We start from the raw sequence: 19,375 nt of genomic DNA, 5'->3' as shown, positions 1-19,375 counted from the left end.
GTCTTATTATATTGAATAAAATATTACACACACAATTTTAAAGATGGAAATCTAATTTGTTGGTTCTCTTTAATCACACAAATAATTGAACAAAGGGGTAATTCTTAAATAATTTCTCTTTGATTTGAGTGAATGTTGACCTTTTTACATGTCCCCAAGTCTTATGCACATTTTCTGTCTTTAGTCCAAATGTTTAAATGAAAATTCCTAGGAATATTGTTTTTATTGGTTTATAGTTTATGGTTATAATTTAGTTTTGTTTTCTATGTATTTTCCCTCAATATCAATGTTGATCTTTAAAAGTTATAATTAATAACAAAAGTGAACATAATCATAATTGCACATTCAATAATATATAAAACTAATATGATTTTGAAAAGTTCATTAAAATGACAATGCATTTAATAGAGATAACTATACAATAAATGAATGTAATTTTAGTGAGTTGGGACTGTGTTTGAAATGGAGATGTTGAATGTTTTTATCTCTAGAACGGATATGTGGGTCAAAATGACTTGGCGTCTAGTTTAGAACAATTTTTTAATTTTTTTTTTACATGAAGTGGTCTTTTGATATGCTATTCTAGGTATTCATCAATTAAGGTGTCTTCTATCATGTAAACTTACTTTTGTAAAATGTACTTGAATGTATATTTTTTAAATTATAAGATCATTTTAAATAAAAGATAAGAAATTCTAAAATGCATTTGTGGCGTCTATAGAATCCACATCTGTTTCCTTTTGCATTCAGTGCATTTAACACTGGCATTATTTTTGTAATACAATGATTAATTGTAGCATTGTATAGAAATATAGTGTCATATGGCAACCCAGATTACATAAGGTTGTAATTTTACAAGTATTATAATTATGTATTATATTTTATTTTACTTTATTTATGTAAAACATTTGATCTTAGTCCATTATACTTATATGCATTATGTGTTTGTGTGGGTAGAGTTGTGAAATTTCACCAATGAGTTCTCAGGTCGTACTTGTAAAACACACAGGACGAGAACTTGATACACAAGTTTACGAGTTGGAAAAATGGGGAGGAGAGTATGGTTTCTGTAGTTAAAGATAGGTAACTAGATTTTTCTAAATGCAGCATCCTTGTCAGTGCTTGCCGTTTTGGTCATAAACATTCAGGTATATTAACAACCATTTGATGCATATTTTAAATGGTTTTACACAGAAAAAAATAGTGTTTATTTGATGAAATTTCCAAGAAACTAGCAAGAATTAACCTGACGTCGTCCAAGATTCTGACAACAAAGCACTTGTAGGTGAGACTCATAATTATGATTGGGCAAGTATGAAGACTCTGGTAGTACTGGGAAAGTGGGAAATATAATCATTCCAATAGCATGTCAAGGCAGCATCACTTTTAATTTGTATTTCCATCCTGTAAGTTTATGCAGGTTTCAGTACAAGTTGGATACACCCTTTTATATAAACACTTCCTTAAATTACAACATTAGCATATTCATTTAAAAAAACTGAGATAAATGTACTTCATAAGAATGACCAAACTCCTGGTTTCCCCTCCCTCCAATTTCTCTTTCTGATTTCCCTCCATTCTCTCTTTAAATTCTGCTCATCTCAACTGTCACTCATAACCCAAGTATTTACTTTCCAGAATATTCCTCAGCAATAATCACTGCTCTCTTGGCCCTTCCGCGCCTGCCAGCCATGTGACTAATTGATTATTCACTCATTACTCATTCACCATATGAGGATCATATTACAATTTCAGAATTGTAGCAGCACATGCAAAGCTCATTCACAGCTCGCATTAGATCAGACCTGTGACTCACTCTTCCCTCCTGAGAGATGAAAAATATAAAGTTCTGGAAGAGATCTTCCATCTGACCTGATTCAGGCCATGTGACTAAACTTTCCTTCTGCAGCATGCGAGGTCATCCATTAATTTAGCCCATTTCTCTGGAGAGAGATGCACACAAGTACTGCGGTTATGAAGGGAAAACTTTGCTCTTGCTAAAATTAACCACCTTTGCAAACCCCTCACTTTGTGGGTCAGCGCCTGGCTGATATTGATCGCTTTAAATTACTCCTGCCTGCCTTCTCATGCACGCCTCCCTCTCTGTGTGCAGCAGTCTGCTGCTCTCTCCATTTAAAGGTAGGGATGTGGATATTGGTACATCAACATGACATCCTGCAATGCATAAATGGCTTCTTCTTATTGATTCATCAGGCTGTCAGGGGAGAGTTTGCATTGAAGTGTTTTACCTGCAGTGTTTGTTCTGGGACATTTTTAATAATCTTGTTTTATAAGCTTCAGTTCCAAGGTCAGGAAAATTTCTATTATAATGCTGCATTGGGAATATGTGCGCATAATTCAGCATTCATTTAGCTATTTTTCTCCAATAAAGGCTTTAAGCATTTGCTCTATAAGAGATATGAGCAGACCATCAGAACTGAACACTTTTGACATGTTACAGTCACATAGCTTGCATGGGAGATGCTACTTTAGGCTATGACATTTTCAAATCACATTCCCTCAATAATATATTGTCCCCTTCGATGAACCTGTAATTTAATAAATGTAGGCATAAGAAACTGCACTTAAGTACAAGATGATATAATGTAGATATTAAACCTGGATGTTCTTTATTGAGTTTACTCTGGGATTAGATGTGCCAAACATTTATATATTAAACAAATATAATTATTTTAGTGTCAAAACTTGATATTTGTGTAAACAGACTTTCAGCAAATATTCTGGAACATTTATGTGATTTTTGGAACTGCAAAAGGTCTGGCCACCATTCACTTGCATTGTAAGGACCTAAAGTGCTGAGCTATTCTTCTAAAAATCTTAGTTTGTGTTTTGTAGAATAAAAAAAGAAAGTCATACACATCTGGATGGCATGAATGTGAATAACTGATTAGATCATTTTTGAACTATTCCTTTAAGAGCCACAGAAAAAGTAAAGTTTACATATTTTTTACACTGTCAAACCCCTCTATTTGTTTTCCCCTCTTTGTATCAAGGATGAATTGTACCATCTGTTGTTTGACAAGTTCACCTTCTTACTGATCAGGTAATCTTTGTCCTTTTAAAATGACAGCTTTTTACTTCCTGTGATCACTTAAGATAAAACCTCTTTAGAAAACAAAATTACTGTTCTGGCTTTTCTGCTTAAAAGTGGCAAAAGTTAAAACTGCCAAGGACACATTAAAATTAAAGCAGACTACAGCAACCAAGAAACGTGTCAGGATATGTACTGTGCCAAAAAAAACTAAACATCCACAGATCTGACCCCAAGTGCTAATTGGACATGGCAGGTCTGTATTAATAGTGTTTTCCAAGGCAAACACAGCATATTGACAGTGATAACTGTAGCACTGGTTTCAGTAAACTAAAACTCTACATTTTCAGAAATATTGTTTCAAGTAGATGGGCCTGAGATGACACATCCTGGAGGGGAAAAAAGACCAGATATGTTTGTATTTCTAAGAAAGAAAGAAAAGAATCAGTGCAGCTGTGTCTCTGAGGATTACCTGTAAGGCAAATTACTGACATTTGGGAGTATATCTAACTGCACCCCAGAGGATGTTAGCATCCATTATCGTCCTTTGCCACTTATGACAGCTATGAAAGATTTGGATGTAACTTTGAGTTTGCTGGTCAGGTTTACCAGGATTTCATTGGGTTTTCTTCTCAAACACATTTGTGTGTGTATGGCTGTTTGATCTTTGGTTCACTAGCAGTCATAGATTCATTTTTGTTCAGATTGCTCTCTCCTCTTTTTGGATTCAACTGGCTGTATGAGATGTTTCTCTGGGATTGAGGGTGGCCATACGTTGATGGTGAAAACTTCTTTGTGACATACAACAGCTGTGAAGATAACCGTTGGGAAACACAGTCAGTGCTCAAATTGACTCACATCTAATAGAACAGTGGTTCACAACCGGTGTTGCTTCAGGATTTTCCAGATTTTACATTGGACAACCAAGCATGGCAAACCAATACAGTATCAGAATTGTGAATTGTGAAGAAGTCAACAAAAATGTCCTTTTTTTCAAATGTTTAAATTAGAGCTGTCAATAGATTCAAATGTTTAATCGCGATTAATCTCATGCTTTTTAATAGTTAATCTTGATTAATCTCAGATTATAAAAGAGCTGAAATTTGACTCTATATATACTTCTTTCCTGTCAAAATGCATTTATTTCCTTTTTTGGAAATAACAAAACAATATAACAAAATAATATGTAACAATAATGCTTTATTAACATTTTCCGACCTCCACAGTACAAAGACAGAAATGTACTAAAATAGCTAGCTCGGCAGCAATGAACACAAACTTTAAATGATGTTATATGGTAAAATACTGACTTACAAAAGACATGAAGAACTTATCTTTTGACACAAGTCCCATCAGCATCTTTTCTCTTGCACAGACTCACTGTTGTGTGTTTGTTTGTAGTGTGTAAACGAGTGTTCAAACATGTTCAAAACTCACACGGCGCTGAATAAAATAATGCAAACAAAAGTAGAGTTTGATTGGATATGCGACTTTTGACCTTGACAACTAACCAAACAATATTAATTCCTCATCCCTTTTAAAAGTTAAGTCTATTTATTTTACTATCCTAATCATGCACTATTATATGGTTAGTTGCATTTATTATTTGCATTTAGCATCCCTGCTGTCTGCGTTCCTATCAGAGTAGACCCGTCAGTTGTGAAGGACAGTTATTAGACAGGTTCAAATAAATATTCAAATGCAATTGTAAATACAAATGATGACCTGTACTCAGAATTTAGATTTAGAAATGCCAGCCACAGAAGAGTACTGACCTTCACCAAGATCAAACATCCACAGATGTAACACAAGAGGTTTTAAACTCTCTCAGTACACCAGCTTAGAATCAGTAGGCTACTTAATAGTTCCCATTGATTTAGAAGGAATAAGTGAATCCAGGGCAATCTACCAATCAGAGAGTGATATAACTGTTTTCTGACACATTAGAAGATTAGATTTCTGCACCACTAATGTCTTCAAACTAAAGTTCACATAAAACAAAACACTTGCCCATCTACAGGTGGTCATCTGCCGTTGTCTCATCCCAAACTCATGCAGTTCGTTGAACCAATGTTCCTGTTTTGGATGGGCCAGGGATTCTCAAACAAACAGGGGAATGTTTTGACAGTGCCACAGTCACAGTGTTTAAACTTTTCAGTGAAATCAACCTAAAAATGTAAACTAATGGTTGTCTCTGCACATTAAGCAAGGATAAGAGATTTATGTTTTTATTTTAACATAAAGAATATAAATAAACTTACACACTGCATGTGAGTCACACTTTTTGTGCTTGGATTGTGAACAGAGATGTTTGTAAAGCCAAGTGTGACATTAGATAATCATCAGACTGTTTCTTATTTTGGGGCTTAGCAATGCTGTTTATTCACGTATCGCATTAACTGCCTGGCCCAATTTATCATATGAGAGTGAAGATTACATTGTGAGATTGGATACAGAAGAGATTTATTCATTCTTGTTGAGGGTGTTGGGGCGGGCATTAATTCATGATTAGATGTCCTAACATTGATATTTGCAATAACGTGTTAACCTCATCACCAAGGCTAAGAAAGGCCAGAGCTGCCCTGCAGTCGCTAATGGCCCATAAATGCCGGCCACACAATAAAAACAACATGCCTACAATTTTATGGGCTTCCCAATATTTCATGCTTGCAGTCTACATGTGTTTATAGGGCAAGAGGATACAACTGAGAGCAGGTGATATCAAAACAGGCACGAGTTTGCAGTTAGAGCTAGGAATAAGTGGTGTTTACCTGTGCAAAACTCATCACAACGATGCTTAAGTGGGTGGGTGCCAGTGCATTGTTATTATTATCATCTTGGCTACTGTCATTACCTCCGTTCCCTGATGGAGGGAACGAGACGTTGTGTCGATGTAGTGACACTAGGGGTCAATCTTGGGAGAACCAAACACCTCTGATCTTTAAAAAAGGCCAATGGGAATTGGCGAGTGGAATTTGCATGCCACTCCCCCGGACATACGGGTATAAAAGGAGCTGGCTCGCAACTACTCATTCAGATTTTGCACTGAGGATCCAAGACAGTGTCCCGGCCATTTCAGCAGATAGCTAAACATTGTGGCAAGAGGGACACAACGTCTCGTTCGCTCCATCAGGGAATAAAGTTTATGACAGTAACCAAGACGTTCCCTATCTGTCACTCACTTGACGTTGTGTCAATGTAGTGACACTAGGGGTCCCTATCCGAAACACCAGAACAGCTGAACTGTGTTATGTGGACTGGCAGTGCAGGTGTAGGCAGACCACTGTGTGCCTGGTAGCAAGTGCATTCGGCCCACACGTAACCATCCCCAATGCCCCACAAGTGTAGTATAGCCCCTTTCACCCCGGAGACAAGACAAACTCATAGTGGGGACAAGCCGCGCCAGCTGTGGCCTATTCGCTTCTGTTTTCTCCCAACAAAATAGAAAATCATTTAGCTGGGTCCAGATGCATCCATGTTTGGGGGTGTCCTTTCCCAGAGGTCCTTCCACACCACGGAGACCACACCCTGCCCGAAGGGGATGTAACGTGCGGAGAATACGTCACATGGACTTACCGACCGGCAGTATTGCATGTGGAAGTAGTCCCGTGATAGGTCCTACCAGGAGGGGAGGAGCTCTACAAACACTGCGACAAGCGACAGAGGGAGCTCTGCCCAAGGAAGGTGCGGATTTACCAACAGGAAACCGTACCGTGAAAAATACATCACACAGGGTTACCCCCGGGCAACCAGCACATGTGGAGCACCTAACCCAGTACAGGGCATACTACTGAGCCGGCATCAAATTTCTCAGCCGAATTCGCCTGCCACAAGGCTGAGGAGGAAAGACATCCAGGGTTCACCGTCTCTTGAACTTGCATGTGGAAAAAAGCACATGTCTTCCCCTCCGGGTGCCGCGCACACTTACCTGTTCATACCCGACAACACACGGGACAAAACCGTCTCAACCCGGAGATTATAAAATCTTGTGAAGGTATTGGGTGTTGCCCAGCCCGCTGCTCTACAAATATCTGCTAGAGAGGCGCCGTTAGTCAAGGCCCAGGAGGCCACCACATTTCTAATGGAGTGTGCTCGTAGTCCCAAAAGGGGCGGCATGTCCTGGGTCTGGTACACCAAAGAGATAGCATCGATGATCCAGTGGCCGATCCTCTGTTTGGAGACAGCCCACCCTTTCCGCTGTCCTCCAAAGCAGACAAAGAGCTGCTCAGAGCATCTAAAGCTCTGCGTGCAGTCCAAGTAGATGCGCAAAGCGTGCATCGGAAACAGCAACGACAAGGCTGGGTCTGTCTCCTCTTGGGGCAGCGTTTTGCAGGCTCACCACCTGATCCCTAAAAGGGATAGTGGGATCCTTGGGCACATAGCCTATTTGGGGTCTCAAGATCACGTGAGAATATGCCTGACCAAACTCCAGGCAGTGGAATGAACACCGCTCGGCTCTGAAGAAAAAATGCACTGTCATGAATGGAAATAGCCTCCAGAGTGTGTTCCAAAGATGGTCAACAGTGGACTGACTTGCAATGCAGTTGCTAGAGTGTTGTGGATGACTGGTAGGGCATTGCTATGCGGTTGGTTGGGAGTTGTGGGTGGCTTCTATGGTGTTGCTCTGAGGTTGCTAGGTGTTGTGAGTGGCTAGTAAGGCATTGGTATGTGGTTTCTAAGGTGTTGTGGGTGGCTGCTTGGGTTTTGCTTTGCGGTTGCTATGGTTTTGTGGTTGACAGCTATGGGGTAGCTATGTGGTTGCTAGGAATTTGTAGGTGGCTGCTAGGAGGTGGCTGTGCGGTTTCTAGAGCACTGTAGGTAGAGATGTGCGGGACTAGTCGACTATGAGAAGCATGAACTTCTGCAGCTCAGGATAATACTACTAATCCAATAAAATAATTTACAATTTTGCTCAAATGTTGCTTTTGTGCTATGATTCAATTTCAGATGCATCTGGGAGTAATAGCATGCTTTTTTCCCCTTCGTTTTCTTTGTCTTTTCGGACTTTGTTTTTGTTAATTATCATGCAGTAACACACTGACATAGTGATTGATGTATGTCGTCATGAAACAGAGTCCCTCCCCTCCAAATCAGATCACAAGTTGTCACAGGAGATGCATTTGAGTGACCAGGTGTAAACAGTAATGTATCTCACCCGATCACATGTGATCGGATCACCCAAGACACATTATAAAACCAGGTGTAAATGGGGTATGTGTGATGTTTGCCTCAGCAAACACCTCTAATTATTTAAAATACTTCAACCGACCATTTTGTGAGTTGCGTGCGGAATTAAAAAAAGAATTAGCACTGTCACTCTTAAGATAGAGTGGATTTCAGCTCGACAGAATAGGAGAGAGTAAAGCAGATAAGAGGTTTCGACTGTGGCCCATACAGCACTTGCATTAATAAACAATAAGAGACACTTAGATTTCAGCTCAAGTACATTCAGGCCAAAGATTTAACAGAACACAGCCATGAGAAGCCCCAGAAACAATACTACTGGAAGAGTAGAGTACGGTCAGAATGAGTCAGTGTTGTTTGGCACGCATTAAATATGTAAAGAGAACAAAATCAAACCGCAAGAGAACTGAACATCCACGAGCAACCGAACTTCCTCTGCAAGTAATACTCTTGTTTTAAAAAGACAGATGCAGCCCTCATTCTAAATTAGAAACAAATTATTCTTAAAATAATATTTAGTGGTTTGCTAGGGCAAGCATCACTTTTACTACTGCTCATTTATAGGGTTATAGAGTTCTAGTCTTGGGGTAAAGATACCGTACCACAAATCATGTGACTAGTTTCTAAGTGATCAAACTTAAACTTTTCACCTGCCAGATGATAAAATTAACCAAAGAAAATAAAAAATAAAATCCCATAGACTTACATTAAAGGAGGGATACAATCCATATGTCAAAACCAGAATATAATGGAGTCTTGCGAGTGGGCTCCTTTGACTTGGGCAAGTAATCATCCTTGCATTGTGGTAGCAAGTTTTGCATGGTGTGCGCCACTTACATTTTCTTCAGAAAAGGTAAAATCTTGTTTAGATTTGCAAATCTTTTGTCATGGGTTTCATATATTCTTTGAAAGGGGTTTTCTTTGAAGGTGATTTTCTTGTTTGGGGCTTCTGAGTTTCTTTTGTAAGTGAGACTGTATTTTTACCAAGAAGGCAAAACGTATCTTCAAGTGGAGCTCTGCAGCTTATATCTCCTAAAGCACAACATTCTCATGTAAACGTTTGCAAATTTGATTGACTTGCAAATGTATATGACTTCGTTGTGTAACGATTCAACTCACTGCCTCAAAGCTATTTTGCCTCCAGAAGACATAAAGACCTCTCAAAACATCTAAAACACAGACTTGCTTTGATGTGCCCTCCACTCTGTGAAGAATAATTCTCTGTTCTAAATGTGAATATGCATTGACATGTCATAGCATAGTGTTACATTTATGCTTTAGGTTTATAGTAATTCATACAAGTTAAAGGAATAGTTCAAATTGAATAGTCTGTCATTACTGACTCACCCTTATGTTGTCCTGAATCCTTAAGACCTTCTTCTGTGGAAAACAAAAGGAGATGTTTAGCAGAATGTTCACAATGCTTTTTTGCTTTTTAAGGCGACAGACACTGTTGAGCTCGAAAAAAGAACATTTAAGCACTATTGAGCACAACCACTTTTTCAAACTTAGTTTTAAAGCAACAAAGTATTAGAAAATCGAACATAAAGATAAAGGGACAACACTGTAGGCATACTGTCTGTCACGAGGACACCATGCTATACCATGAAGCATTTCAAATGACATAATTGGATATAAAATGATGGACATATATAAAATATTGATTTTAGGTTGTTGATCATAAGTATAGAAACACTGCAGTTTACATATTCTAGTACATACAAATATATACTGTAAGAAGTTTGAGGGTGAAGTGAGACTGACTCGTTTGTGTTATTCACAGTAACTCATGGGAGTGGGGCTTGTTTGGCCCACTTTCTTGGCCACAGTTCTCTGATTGGTGAAGCTTTCTCTGCTGGACCATGGGTAATGTAGTTGTTCACCAGGTATTCTGCTATCAAGCACGATTTTTAAACAACAAACTTGAAATAACACAGACTGATGGCTTTAATGGAAGCATTTACCATCGAAGAACATCCTCAGAGATCATGGTAGGTCTGTCTTTAAAGGTTTGCAATAGGGCTGAAACGATTAGTCGATGTTATCAACAATGCCAACAATACAAAATTGTTGTCAAAAAAGTTCGTTGTTGAATAGTCGTTTGATCTCATTTAATGTAACATGAGATTTTTTTTTTTTGTGTTGTTGTTTTGGCTTGTTTTCCAATATAAATATCTCAAACTCCTTTAAAACAATGCACATTTATATTAGGAGCAACAGTATACTGCAGAAGGAATTATATTTATCTGAGAATGTTGAATATAATATTAAATATTTAAATATATCTTAAAATCTTTAAAACAAGATACATTCACCTGAGAAGCAGCATATAAGTTATTTAAGCTTGCTTTCAGATAATATATCTTGAATGTAAGTATATTTTGTCTTTACTGCACTGGCAGAAATATAAACAAGTGAAAAAATACACTTATATACAAAATACACTTATAACCACTGGCGGTTAAAAGTTTGGAATAATGTACAGATTTTGCTGTTTCAGAAGGAAATTGGTACTTTAATTCACCACAGTGGCATTCAACTGATCACAAACTATAGTCAGGACATTTCTGATGTAAAAAACAGCACCATCACTATTTGAAAAATGTCATTTTTGATCAAATCTAGACAGGCCCCATTTCCAGCAGCCATCACTTCAACACCTTATCCTTGAGTAATTATGCTAAATTGCTAATTTGTTACTAGAACATCACTTGCCATTATATCAAACACAGTTGAAAGCTATTTGGTTCGTTAAATGAAGCTTAACGTTATCTATGTGCTTGTTTTTGAGTTGCCACATTATACAATAGACTGGCATGTCTTAAGGTTAATATCGAGTCAAAAATGGCAAAAAAAGAAACTGCTTTCTCTAGAAACTCATCAGTCAATCGTTGTTTTGAGGAATGAAGGCTATACAATGATTGAAATTGCCAAAAAACTGAAGATTTCACACAAAGTTGTACACAACAGTCTTCAGAGATAAAGGACAACTGGCTCTAACAAGGACAGAAAGAGATGTGGAAGGCCAGACGTACAATTAAACAGAGGATAAATACATCAGAGTCTCTAGTTTGAGAAACAGATGTCTCAAATGTCCTCAGCTGACAGCTTCAATGAATTCTACTTAACTTAATACAACTTTGGTGAATAAAAGTACCATTTTCAATCCATAAGAGCAAAAGTTGTACATTATTCCAAATATTTGCCTCCAGTGTACATTTATCTGAAAGCAAATCTAAATATCTTATATGTTGCTTCTCAAGTAAACGCTTCTTGTTTTAAGATTTTTTTTTTTTTATATTTGTAAACGGAAAACAAGACAAAACACTTGATAACAATGTTTTTTTTTTTTTTTTTTTTTGCAGTGAATTTGTTTTACTGAATTAAGCTTTATAAAAACAATTTATTTTCTTTAATTCAGTGAATATCATTTACAGGTATTTTTACAAGATATTTTTTTGTCCTCTTGTTATTAAGCATGTTTAATACAACCATTTAAAGTCAAGGCACAAGCTGAATAGTCAGTTAAGAGCTAAATATTAATCCTTGCAATAATCACTGATTAATTATTGATTAAGATAATCGCATTATAATAATTGTTAGATTAGATAATCAAATTAATCATTAGTTGCAGCCCTAGTTTATAAGTTACAATTGAAAATCAGGTCTTCCATGGAAAAAAATTAATGGGACTTTTACCTCTGTAACTGGACTGTTACACTCTGTTAAAGAGCCATAAGGTAGTTCAGATGATTTATATGCTATATTCCATGTCTCCTGAAGCCATATGACCAAAATGCTGTTATTCATTGAATGATTTGAAACACCATGAGGCTGGTTAAATCATGACAGAAGTTTCATTTTTGGATAAAAAAATGGAGGCTATGAAATTTCAGTTAGTGTTTCAAAACTTCTCCCCGAGGGGTCCTTCTTTTCAAAGAAAAGGTTTAAAAAGGGGTCATTTTATTTTCAATTTCTTTGCATGTTGACCATGCAGCTTTCTCTTTTATTTGTCTGCCGAGACATGTGTCCCAGTTAAGCTGAGTGTGGCAATTATCCACACAAGCAAATGATGCTGTGTAACGTATACATGTGTTCCCTACTCCACAGATCAATTATGGATTGCCAAAACAGCATGGCCGAGGAGACAGCCAGCAGGACTATTGGGTTGCCATATGTTCACTGCACAAATCTAGCTATTTTTCCTGACCTGTATGTATTGGGGCAGGCCAGACTCCATTACCATTGAATCAGTAGGATTATGACATCTCATCAGGCTTTGCAACCCTTCTGAACATGTTATGAAGCCATTGGAGGGGGACATGACCCATTCAGGGGGTAATATTCTCTCCTATGCCAGCTTGAGTCAACTATAAGCAGCAAGATCTCGTGAAAATAATGTGACACTGGTGAGATTTGTTTTATTATTTTTTGGGGTTCCTAACATATTTCACGGCAATTCCAAAGTAAAATGTGGCACTTAAAGTGATTTACATTTTCTCTTAAAGAGATGAGGCTTTTAGGGTTAATGCAGTATTGAAAACCTAATCAATGTGTTACGAAAAACAACTTAAACCATGCCATTTAATGCCTTTATGACATTTTTGGCTCATGCTTATTAGGACTTGTACCAATTTGATCATTGCACTATAGCAAAAGTGTTTTGATGTCATAAGATAGCATCGTGTGAGGACCAGGACAAAAAGGATGCATTATAAACTGCTAATTTTAAGTTTTACACCTGATTTGTGTAAAAGTTAATAAAAGTCATTGTTGTAATGCCTCCAGGAAACTACCACATAAAAATAATTTTACAAAAATGTAGGTATAGTAATATGATTCTCTAAGACCATGTTGACCATAAGAAAGCCATTCGTAGGTTGAATCCCCGAAAAGTGTAAACTGCGATTCAACCAATGGCGTGATTGTTGGGCACGAATATCTGTTTGTACAACCTATGGTAGACATGGGGAACATTCAGGAAACCTGTTTGAAAACAGTGGAGACTGCAAGACAAACACTTGGCAGAATAATTGAGATAGCTAACTGCGACGGACGTATGTTCATGTATGGTTAAAAATATATTCCGTAAATCGATTTCTATGAGCTTTCCAGAGTGCTATGACAGCACTGCATGTGTGTTTGCTGGTCGAAGTGTCTCAGTAGGTCCATGATTCACATGATGAGTCATTTCACCATGAACCAGGTGACCAATTTAGCTACACCAACTCAGGTGAGATGTTGCGTTAAGATGTAGCACCTCTCCCTGCATTAGAATTCAGCATCAGGGACGTGTTGATTAGCATTTTCCCGGTTGCGGAGTGTCTAAGCTTTTGCTCTCCTTTGTAGGCTGTTCATTTGCATCACGTCTCTTAAAAGGCAAAAGCTAGTCTTAATTTAAACAGTGAAGTTGAGTCTCTCACTCTCTCTGTCCCAGTTGGATAAATATTGACTCTTCTGGAGCAGATGGCAAAGAATGGGAAATGGGAAAGAGGCAAAGAATGGGATCAGGAGTGACATCTGCTCTCCGTGCTCAGCGAACACACTTTCTACATCAGATTGGCTCATTGAGTGATCAGACCAACTCTACAGCAAAGATACACTTTATCAACTCACCACAAGATCCTCAAGTCAGGCCACAGTGGTACCTCACTACCCTCTAATTACCATAATTCATTCTAAATAGATTCTGTTTCAATGAATGCCAGTAAGTAAAGTAGTGCACCATGAAAATGCTGTCAATACCAACATTATTTCTTCTGTGGAACACAGTCAATCACCATTCACTTTTATTGTGTTCCACAGGAAAAAAAAGAAAGTCATACAGATTTGGAATAACATGAGGCTGAATAAATGATAGTTTAATTTTTTTCTCCATTTAAGAGCACCATAGCAACCACCTGTATTGGGAAAGCTACTTTGAAACTATAGCTTCACAAGATACAAGCTACTCATTAATGTAGTCAAGCTACTCTGGTAAAAAAAGTAGTTAGCTACAGTACACTACAAGTTACTAACAAAAAGTATCTAACTTCATAAAAAATATTTAAAGAAGAAAATAGTTTTAGATATATAATAATCAACTTTCTTTTATTCTGCAATCGATTAAGGTTTGATTACAAAGCTCAATACTATCACCTGATAGTAATATATTTAATTAGGGTGACATTCCCTTATGGAAATTAACCATGGCTGTACTACAATAACCATATTTCAACCATTGTATTTGAAGTAGAACCATAGTAACCAGAAAATTAACCATGGTAACTACATTCATGTTTACTACAAAATTACGATAACCATAAGGGTTAAACAAATAAGAGCATCAACATTAAATCAACCTTACATTTAAACTTACAGTGGAAATCAGAAGTTTACATTCTCTTAGGTTGAAGTCATCAGAATATTTCAGCTCTGTAGGTCCATAAAATGCAAGTTAATGGGTGGCAATTTGTTTTAGCTCCAAAAAGCACATATAGCCATCATAAAAGTAATCCATATGACTCCAGTGGATTAATGAATGCCTTCTGTAGCATAACACTAGGTGTGTGTAAGAAACAGATCAATATTTAATTACTTCGCTTCCATTTAATTATTCTCACGTGACTTAAGCGTAAAAGCCTCCTCTGCATAGATATTCATACATAGATACCTTATAAGCAGCTTTTCCTATGGACTACGCTTCCGCGCTTAGGCTTACCCACCTAAGTCACGCAAGAGGCAGCTTCGTCAAGGTGCAACAGCTGGCCGGAGGCGAACATTTTTAGATGATGATGAGAGAATTTTGGGAGAACTAATCCTTTAAGTAAGAATGTGTGACTACTCCCTCTGCTCCATTGCATTGCGTTCTCAATACAATGTGACAAATGTAGTGCTTTGAAATACAACAGCGCTACTTATTGAAAAATGCAGCTCGTTACTGGAAAAGTTTCACTATTCTGAAAATTGCTGGACTACTGTCACTCTACTGAAACATTTTGTTAATTTAGTAGCATCGCTACTTTAAGTTAAATACTCTCCAACACTGGCAACCACATAAAGTAGCTCAAATCATATCATAAACCACTCACGATGCCTTAACAATCACCCATAACAACCTAGAAACACATTAGCAACCATATCGCAATGCCCTAGCAACCACTTACAACACCCTAGCATCATGATGGCATGTTTTGCATTGTGAAATCACCAATGTAAACATTTAGTTTATGAATGTCACTTTTTGCACTGTGTTAGAATAGATCCCAACAAGTCATAAATGCTGCAGTGTTAAAGAGTTTTCATATGGGCACAAAGAAAGCTCTTATCTCTCTTCCAGCAGGTGAAGGGGTTAGTCCTCTATACACTTGATTTTTGGGGCTTTATTTAGCATGCTGTGATGTTTGGACTACTCAACCGCAGGTAATCGGATCTGTCCAGAGTGGTTTCTCCACCTCGTGTGAGGACCCAGTATCTTGGTCTCTTCAAAGAATCTCCCGATGAAGTGCTCTGCAGGTCACAGATAACCATCAAAACGTTATCACACTCACACCACTGCATCTGAGAGTGGGAGTGCTAAACAGAGCCGTCAGTGTTTTTGGCAGTGTATTATGATAAACACACACACAGCTCTGTCTTAACTAAAGGGTTTTGCCACCCTAAATCAGTCTTCTGTAGGTAACATCTACCACCATCTGTCAGCCCTGATTGTCCTCTTCCCTGACAGTGCTCATGAAGAATTACTCAAGGGAATATCTTGTACAGAAAATCTCACAGAACAAAAGTTTGTTCTTTTAATTACTCACAATGCCCTTGTTGACTCACTACAACACATTTAGCATACAGACATCTGGGTGACTGACTGCACTGTGCTTCAAACTCAGTTTGATTATTTAACTTCTGTAGTACAGAACAAAATCAATCACTAACAATCAGCTGAGGTTTGTTCTATTTATTCCTTCAGTAAATACAAGTTTACGGGAGTGCCACTGGAGAATACAATTCACGTCTCTTGTTTCAGTGTCCTCTATTAGTGTGAAGTAAATTACAGTCAGGACGAGATTGCTTTCGTTCTTAACCTTTTGATGGTGTAAAGACTTCTATAGCAGCACTGGGACAATAGAATTGTGTCTAATGAGCTTCATGTCTACAGTAATTAGTCTGTTGTGTTCTGCCATTGTCAGGCAGCTCACGACAGTGAAATCTGTGCAGAGAAAACAGCGTAGATATGTTAAAACCTCAATAACGTATAAGACAAAGACATTATTCTGCTTTTTCTTCAGCACAAAGATGCTAATGAATAGCGAACGATCGACTAACTGGATATAGAGACGTTTACGAGGAGTCCCCAAGGAGATTTTAGTATTTTGCAATTCTCTATGTAAAGATTTGCACAATTTGATCTGAACTTGAAAGCAAACTGAATTATAATTTTTCGGACAGGATATGGATTCTTAATTGTGTCTCACCCCAAAGACCCTCAGGCAAGGTTTCCAAGAATGTGTCAGATTTCCATTGTGCGCAGACAAGTGAAAATTTCATTCAGATTGAGATGGATTAAGTCTAATATAGTTTTCTCCCCCAAGATAGCCTGGCTCCATCTCGGCACCTTTTAATAATCAGAAAAATGTCTACTGGTCCTCTTCTCTCTGACTAACATTCAGCTGTCTCAGCAGAGTGATAAAATACCATCTACTTCCTGTCTGAGACACACACTCACCAAACTTATAATTAAAATCCCAAAACTGTTGTTAGAATAAGACATTTAGGGATACGTTATTATTTGGCATATCGATTGTACAGGCTATTTGGCATAATAAACAGCATTTTATGTCCCTCATGCCATTCTAAACACGTATGCAGTTTTTTTCTTCTTCTGTGAAACACAAAAAGTTATTTTTTTTAAAATCTATATGCAGCTGTTTTTCATACAAAAACAGTTTATAGTCTATCAGGCTCCTGTCAAAAAAAAAAAGCCACATAAAAGCACCATCAAAGTGGTCTAATGCGACTAGTGCACTACACTCCAATTCTTCTAAAGCTATACTTTGTGTGAGGAACAGACGGAAATTTAAGTCATTTATTACTGATAATCTGATATGAACTGCAGCAGAGGGAAGGTTTTCTGTGCGTCACAACAGTGTACATTGGGTAAAAAGAGGCATTCACCCACTGACAGTGATTTGCATTTTAACCACTAAACCACTCAACTGTCAATAGAAGTGGCAGAAATGCTTGTAAATCTTTATCTTGCTTGAAAAGTAGTAATGCAATTTTTCTATTTCCTAGTGGCATGGAATCATTGTTGAGAAATAGGATTAAAATGAATGCATTCTATTTGAAATCATGATGGTTGACACTTTGCTCAGATGGTGTTTCAGAAATGACATAATCAATAGCCGAGTGCATTTGTTGTTTGCCAGGTTGACAGAATTGAGTCCAATCTGATGTTGGATGCAAATGAACTGCACAATTGTGATGTCATTCTATCCTGTTTGCCAGCAGATCTGTTTACTGGTTTTCAATGGCAAGAGTCATAATTGTGCACATTCACTGCTTTGATACAACAGACGGAATACACAGACTTTTTTCAGCCTTTTCTGTGCTGACTTTAAGGGAAAAATAAACTTGTTTTCCGTTTAAATCTAGTTTATTTTTCTTACTCCATTTGCAAATAGTGTTTCTTGATGTCAGCAAAAGCTCACTAAATGTAGATTTATCTGAAAACAAGACTTTGTATTAACAAAATGTCATTAGACAATTGTATATGTACTATATATATATATATTGTGTATATATTTGGACTGCAAAGGAACATGTATCCACACCGAACCGAACGGATACAGGGCCTTCAGTACGGAATGTACAGTTACACGAATGAATACATGTCTTAGCATGTGTGAACGAACAACACAAACTGTTTAGAACTAAAATGAAAAAAGACCAAAAGTTATCAGAACAGAGCACCACACAGTACACTAGAACCTGCGCATCACCGAGTAATATTGGGCAACGAGTAGTGAACAGGATGAAGGCTGTGTGTCGGCTCTGTTTCAATGAAATCGGGTGTGTCTTAGGAAGCACATCTAACATTATGACTCATTTGCGGCGACATCATCCACGTTTCTCTTGATGCAAGCATAAAAAGCCTGTGCAAGTTCGTCTTGCCACTGCATTCAAGCAGCCTCTCGCTGCAAGTTCAGACAGAGCTAAAGTGATAACGAACACCATAGGAGAATTTATTGCTGCAGATATGCAACCATACTCAGTCATTAAGAACAAAGGATTTAAACATCTGTTTAATGTGCTTGAGCCCCGTTATATGATGCTGTCAGCTTTCTGATGATCAGCTTTCTCAGTGGAAAATAGACGTCCAAGCGGGGGTATTCCTCCCTATTTCACGGTAGCCGGTGCGCAAGAGTCATTCACTATAGAAACAGCGATGTCCTCTGCCATTTTAAACAGTGTGTATATGTAGAGTGGAGGAGGGTGGGGCTGGGCTGGAACAACGCATGCCCGGTCCCCAATCAGCCTGATGGGGGCAAGCGAGGGATAAAGGCGGCCGGTGACGACGATTCGAGAGAGAGAGAGAATGACATGGAGCTGCTCTGTGTTTACGTTTGTGTTTTCTGTTCAGTTTATTATAAAAGCTATTATTTATATTGTCAAGACGGTTCTCGTCTCCTCCTTTCCCCACTTTACATTGGTGCCGAAACCCGGGAAGGAGGAGGGATGCCCGTCGTGGAGTCCTCGATACTGCCGTCCACCCAGGGGGAGCGCTGCTACCATCTGCCGGGGGACGGAGTAACCCGACTGCCCGGACGCGGGGAATGGCCACCGTCCGCGGGGAACGCCACCCTCAGTGAGGCGAGTGGGGACTGGACTCCCCGACCGCCTGGAGTGATGGAGCCGCTGCCAGGGGTGGAGGAGTGTCCCCACAAGTCGCAGGGAATGCGGAGGGGCGCTCTGTCTGCCGGCGGTCGCAGGTCTGACTCCGGTCCACCCGCAGATGAGCAGCTGCCGTCCGCCTGAGAGGGTGGGGGAGTGATCAAGGACCACGCAACGGTGCATCAGAGAACCAGTGAGTTAGGTTTTTTCTTCTTCTTTCCTCTCTCTCCTCTCTCTCTCTCTCTGTCGCTCCGTGTTGGCCTTTGTCCTTCG

The 19,375-nt window shown here is 38.5% G+C and overlaps 1 protein-coding gene across 2 annotated transcripts in view; it reads right to left on the bottom strand.

Moving 5' to 3' along the window:
• Window positions 1–19,375, bottom strand: part of LOC127622802 (carbohydrate sulfotransferase 8-like) — a 218,165-nt gene that overhangs the window by 43,550 nt on the left and 155,240 nt on the right. Inside the window, exon 3 of one of the 2 annotated variants that reach the window (XM_052096890.1) lies at window positions 9,584–9,616. The exons of the other annotated variant lie outside the window; for it this stretch is intronic. Within the exon in view, the coding sequence (XP_051952850.1) occupies window positions 9,584–9,616 (33 nt within the window). The remainder of the gene's footprint in view (window positions 1–9,583; window positions 9,617–19,375) is intronic. 2 annotated transcript variants of the gene reach the window in all.

This window comes from Xyrauchen texanus, chromosome 29 (genome assembly GCF_025860055.1).
Source record: "Xyrauchen texanus isolate HMW12.3.18 chromosome 29, RBS_HiC_50CHRs, whole genome shotgun sequence".
NCBI classification, from domain to species: Eukaryota; Metazoa; Chordata; class Actinopteri; order Cypriniformes; family Catostomidae; genus Xyrauchen; species Xyrauchen texanus.
Note: the sequence above shows the minus strand (reverse complement) of the source record. Positions and strands in the feature narration are given on the sequence as shown.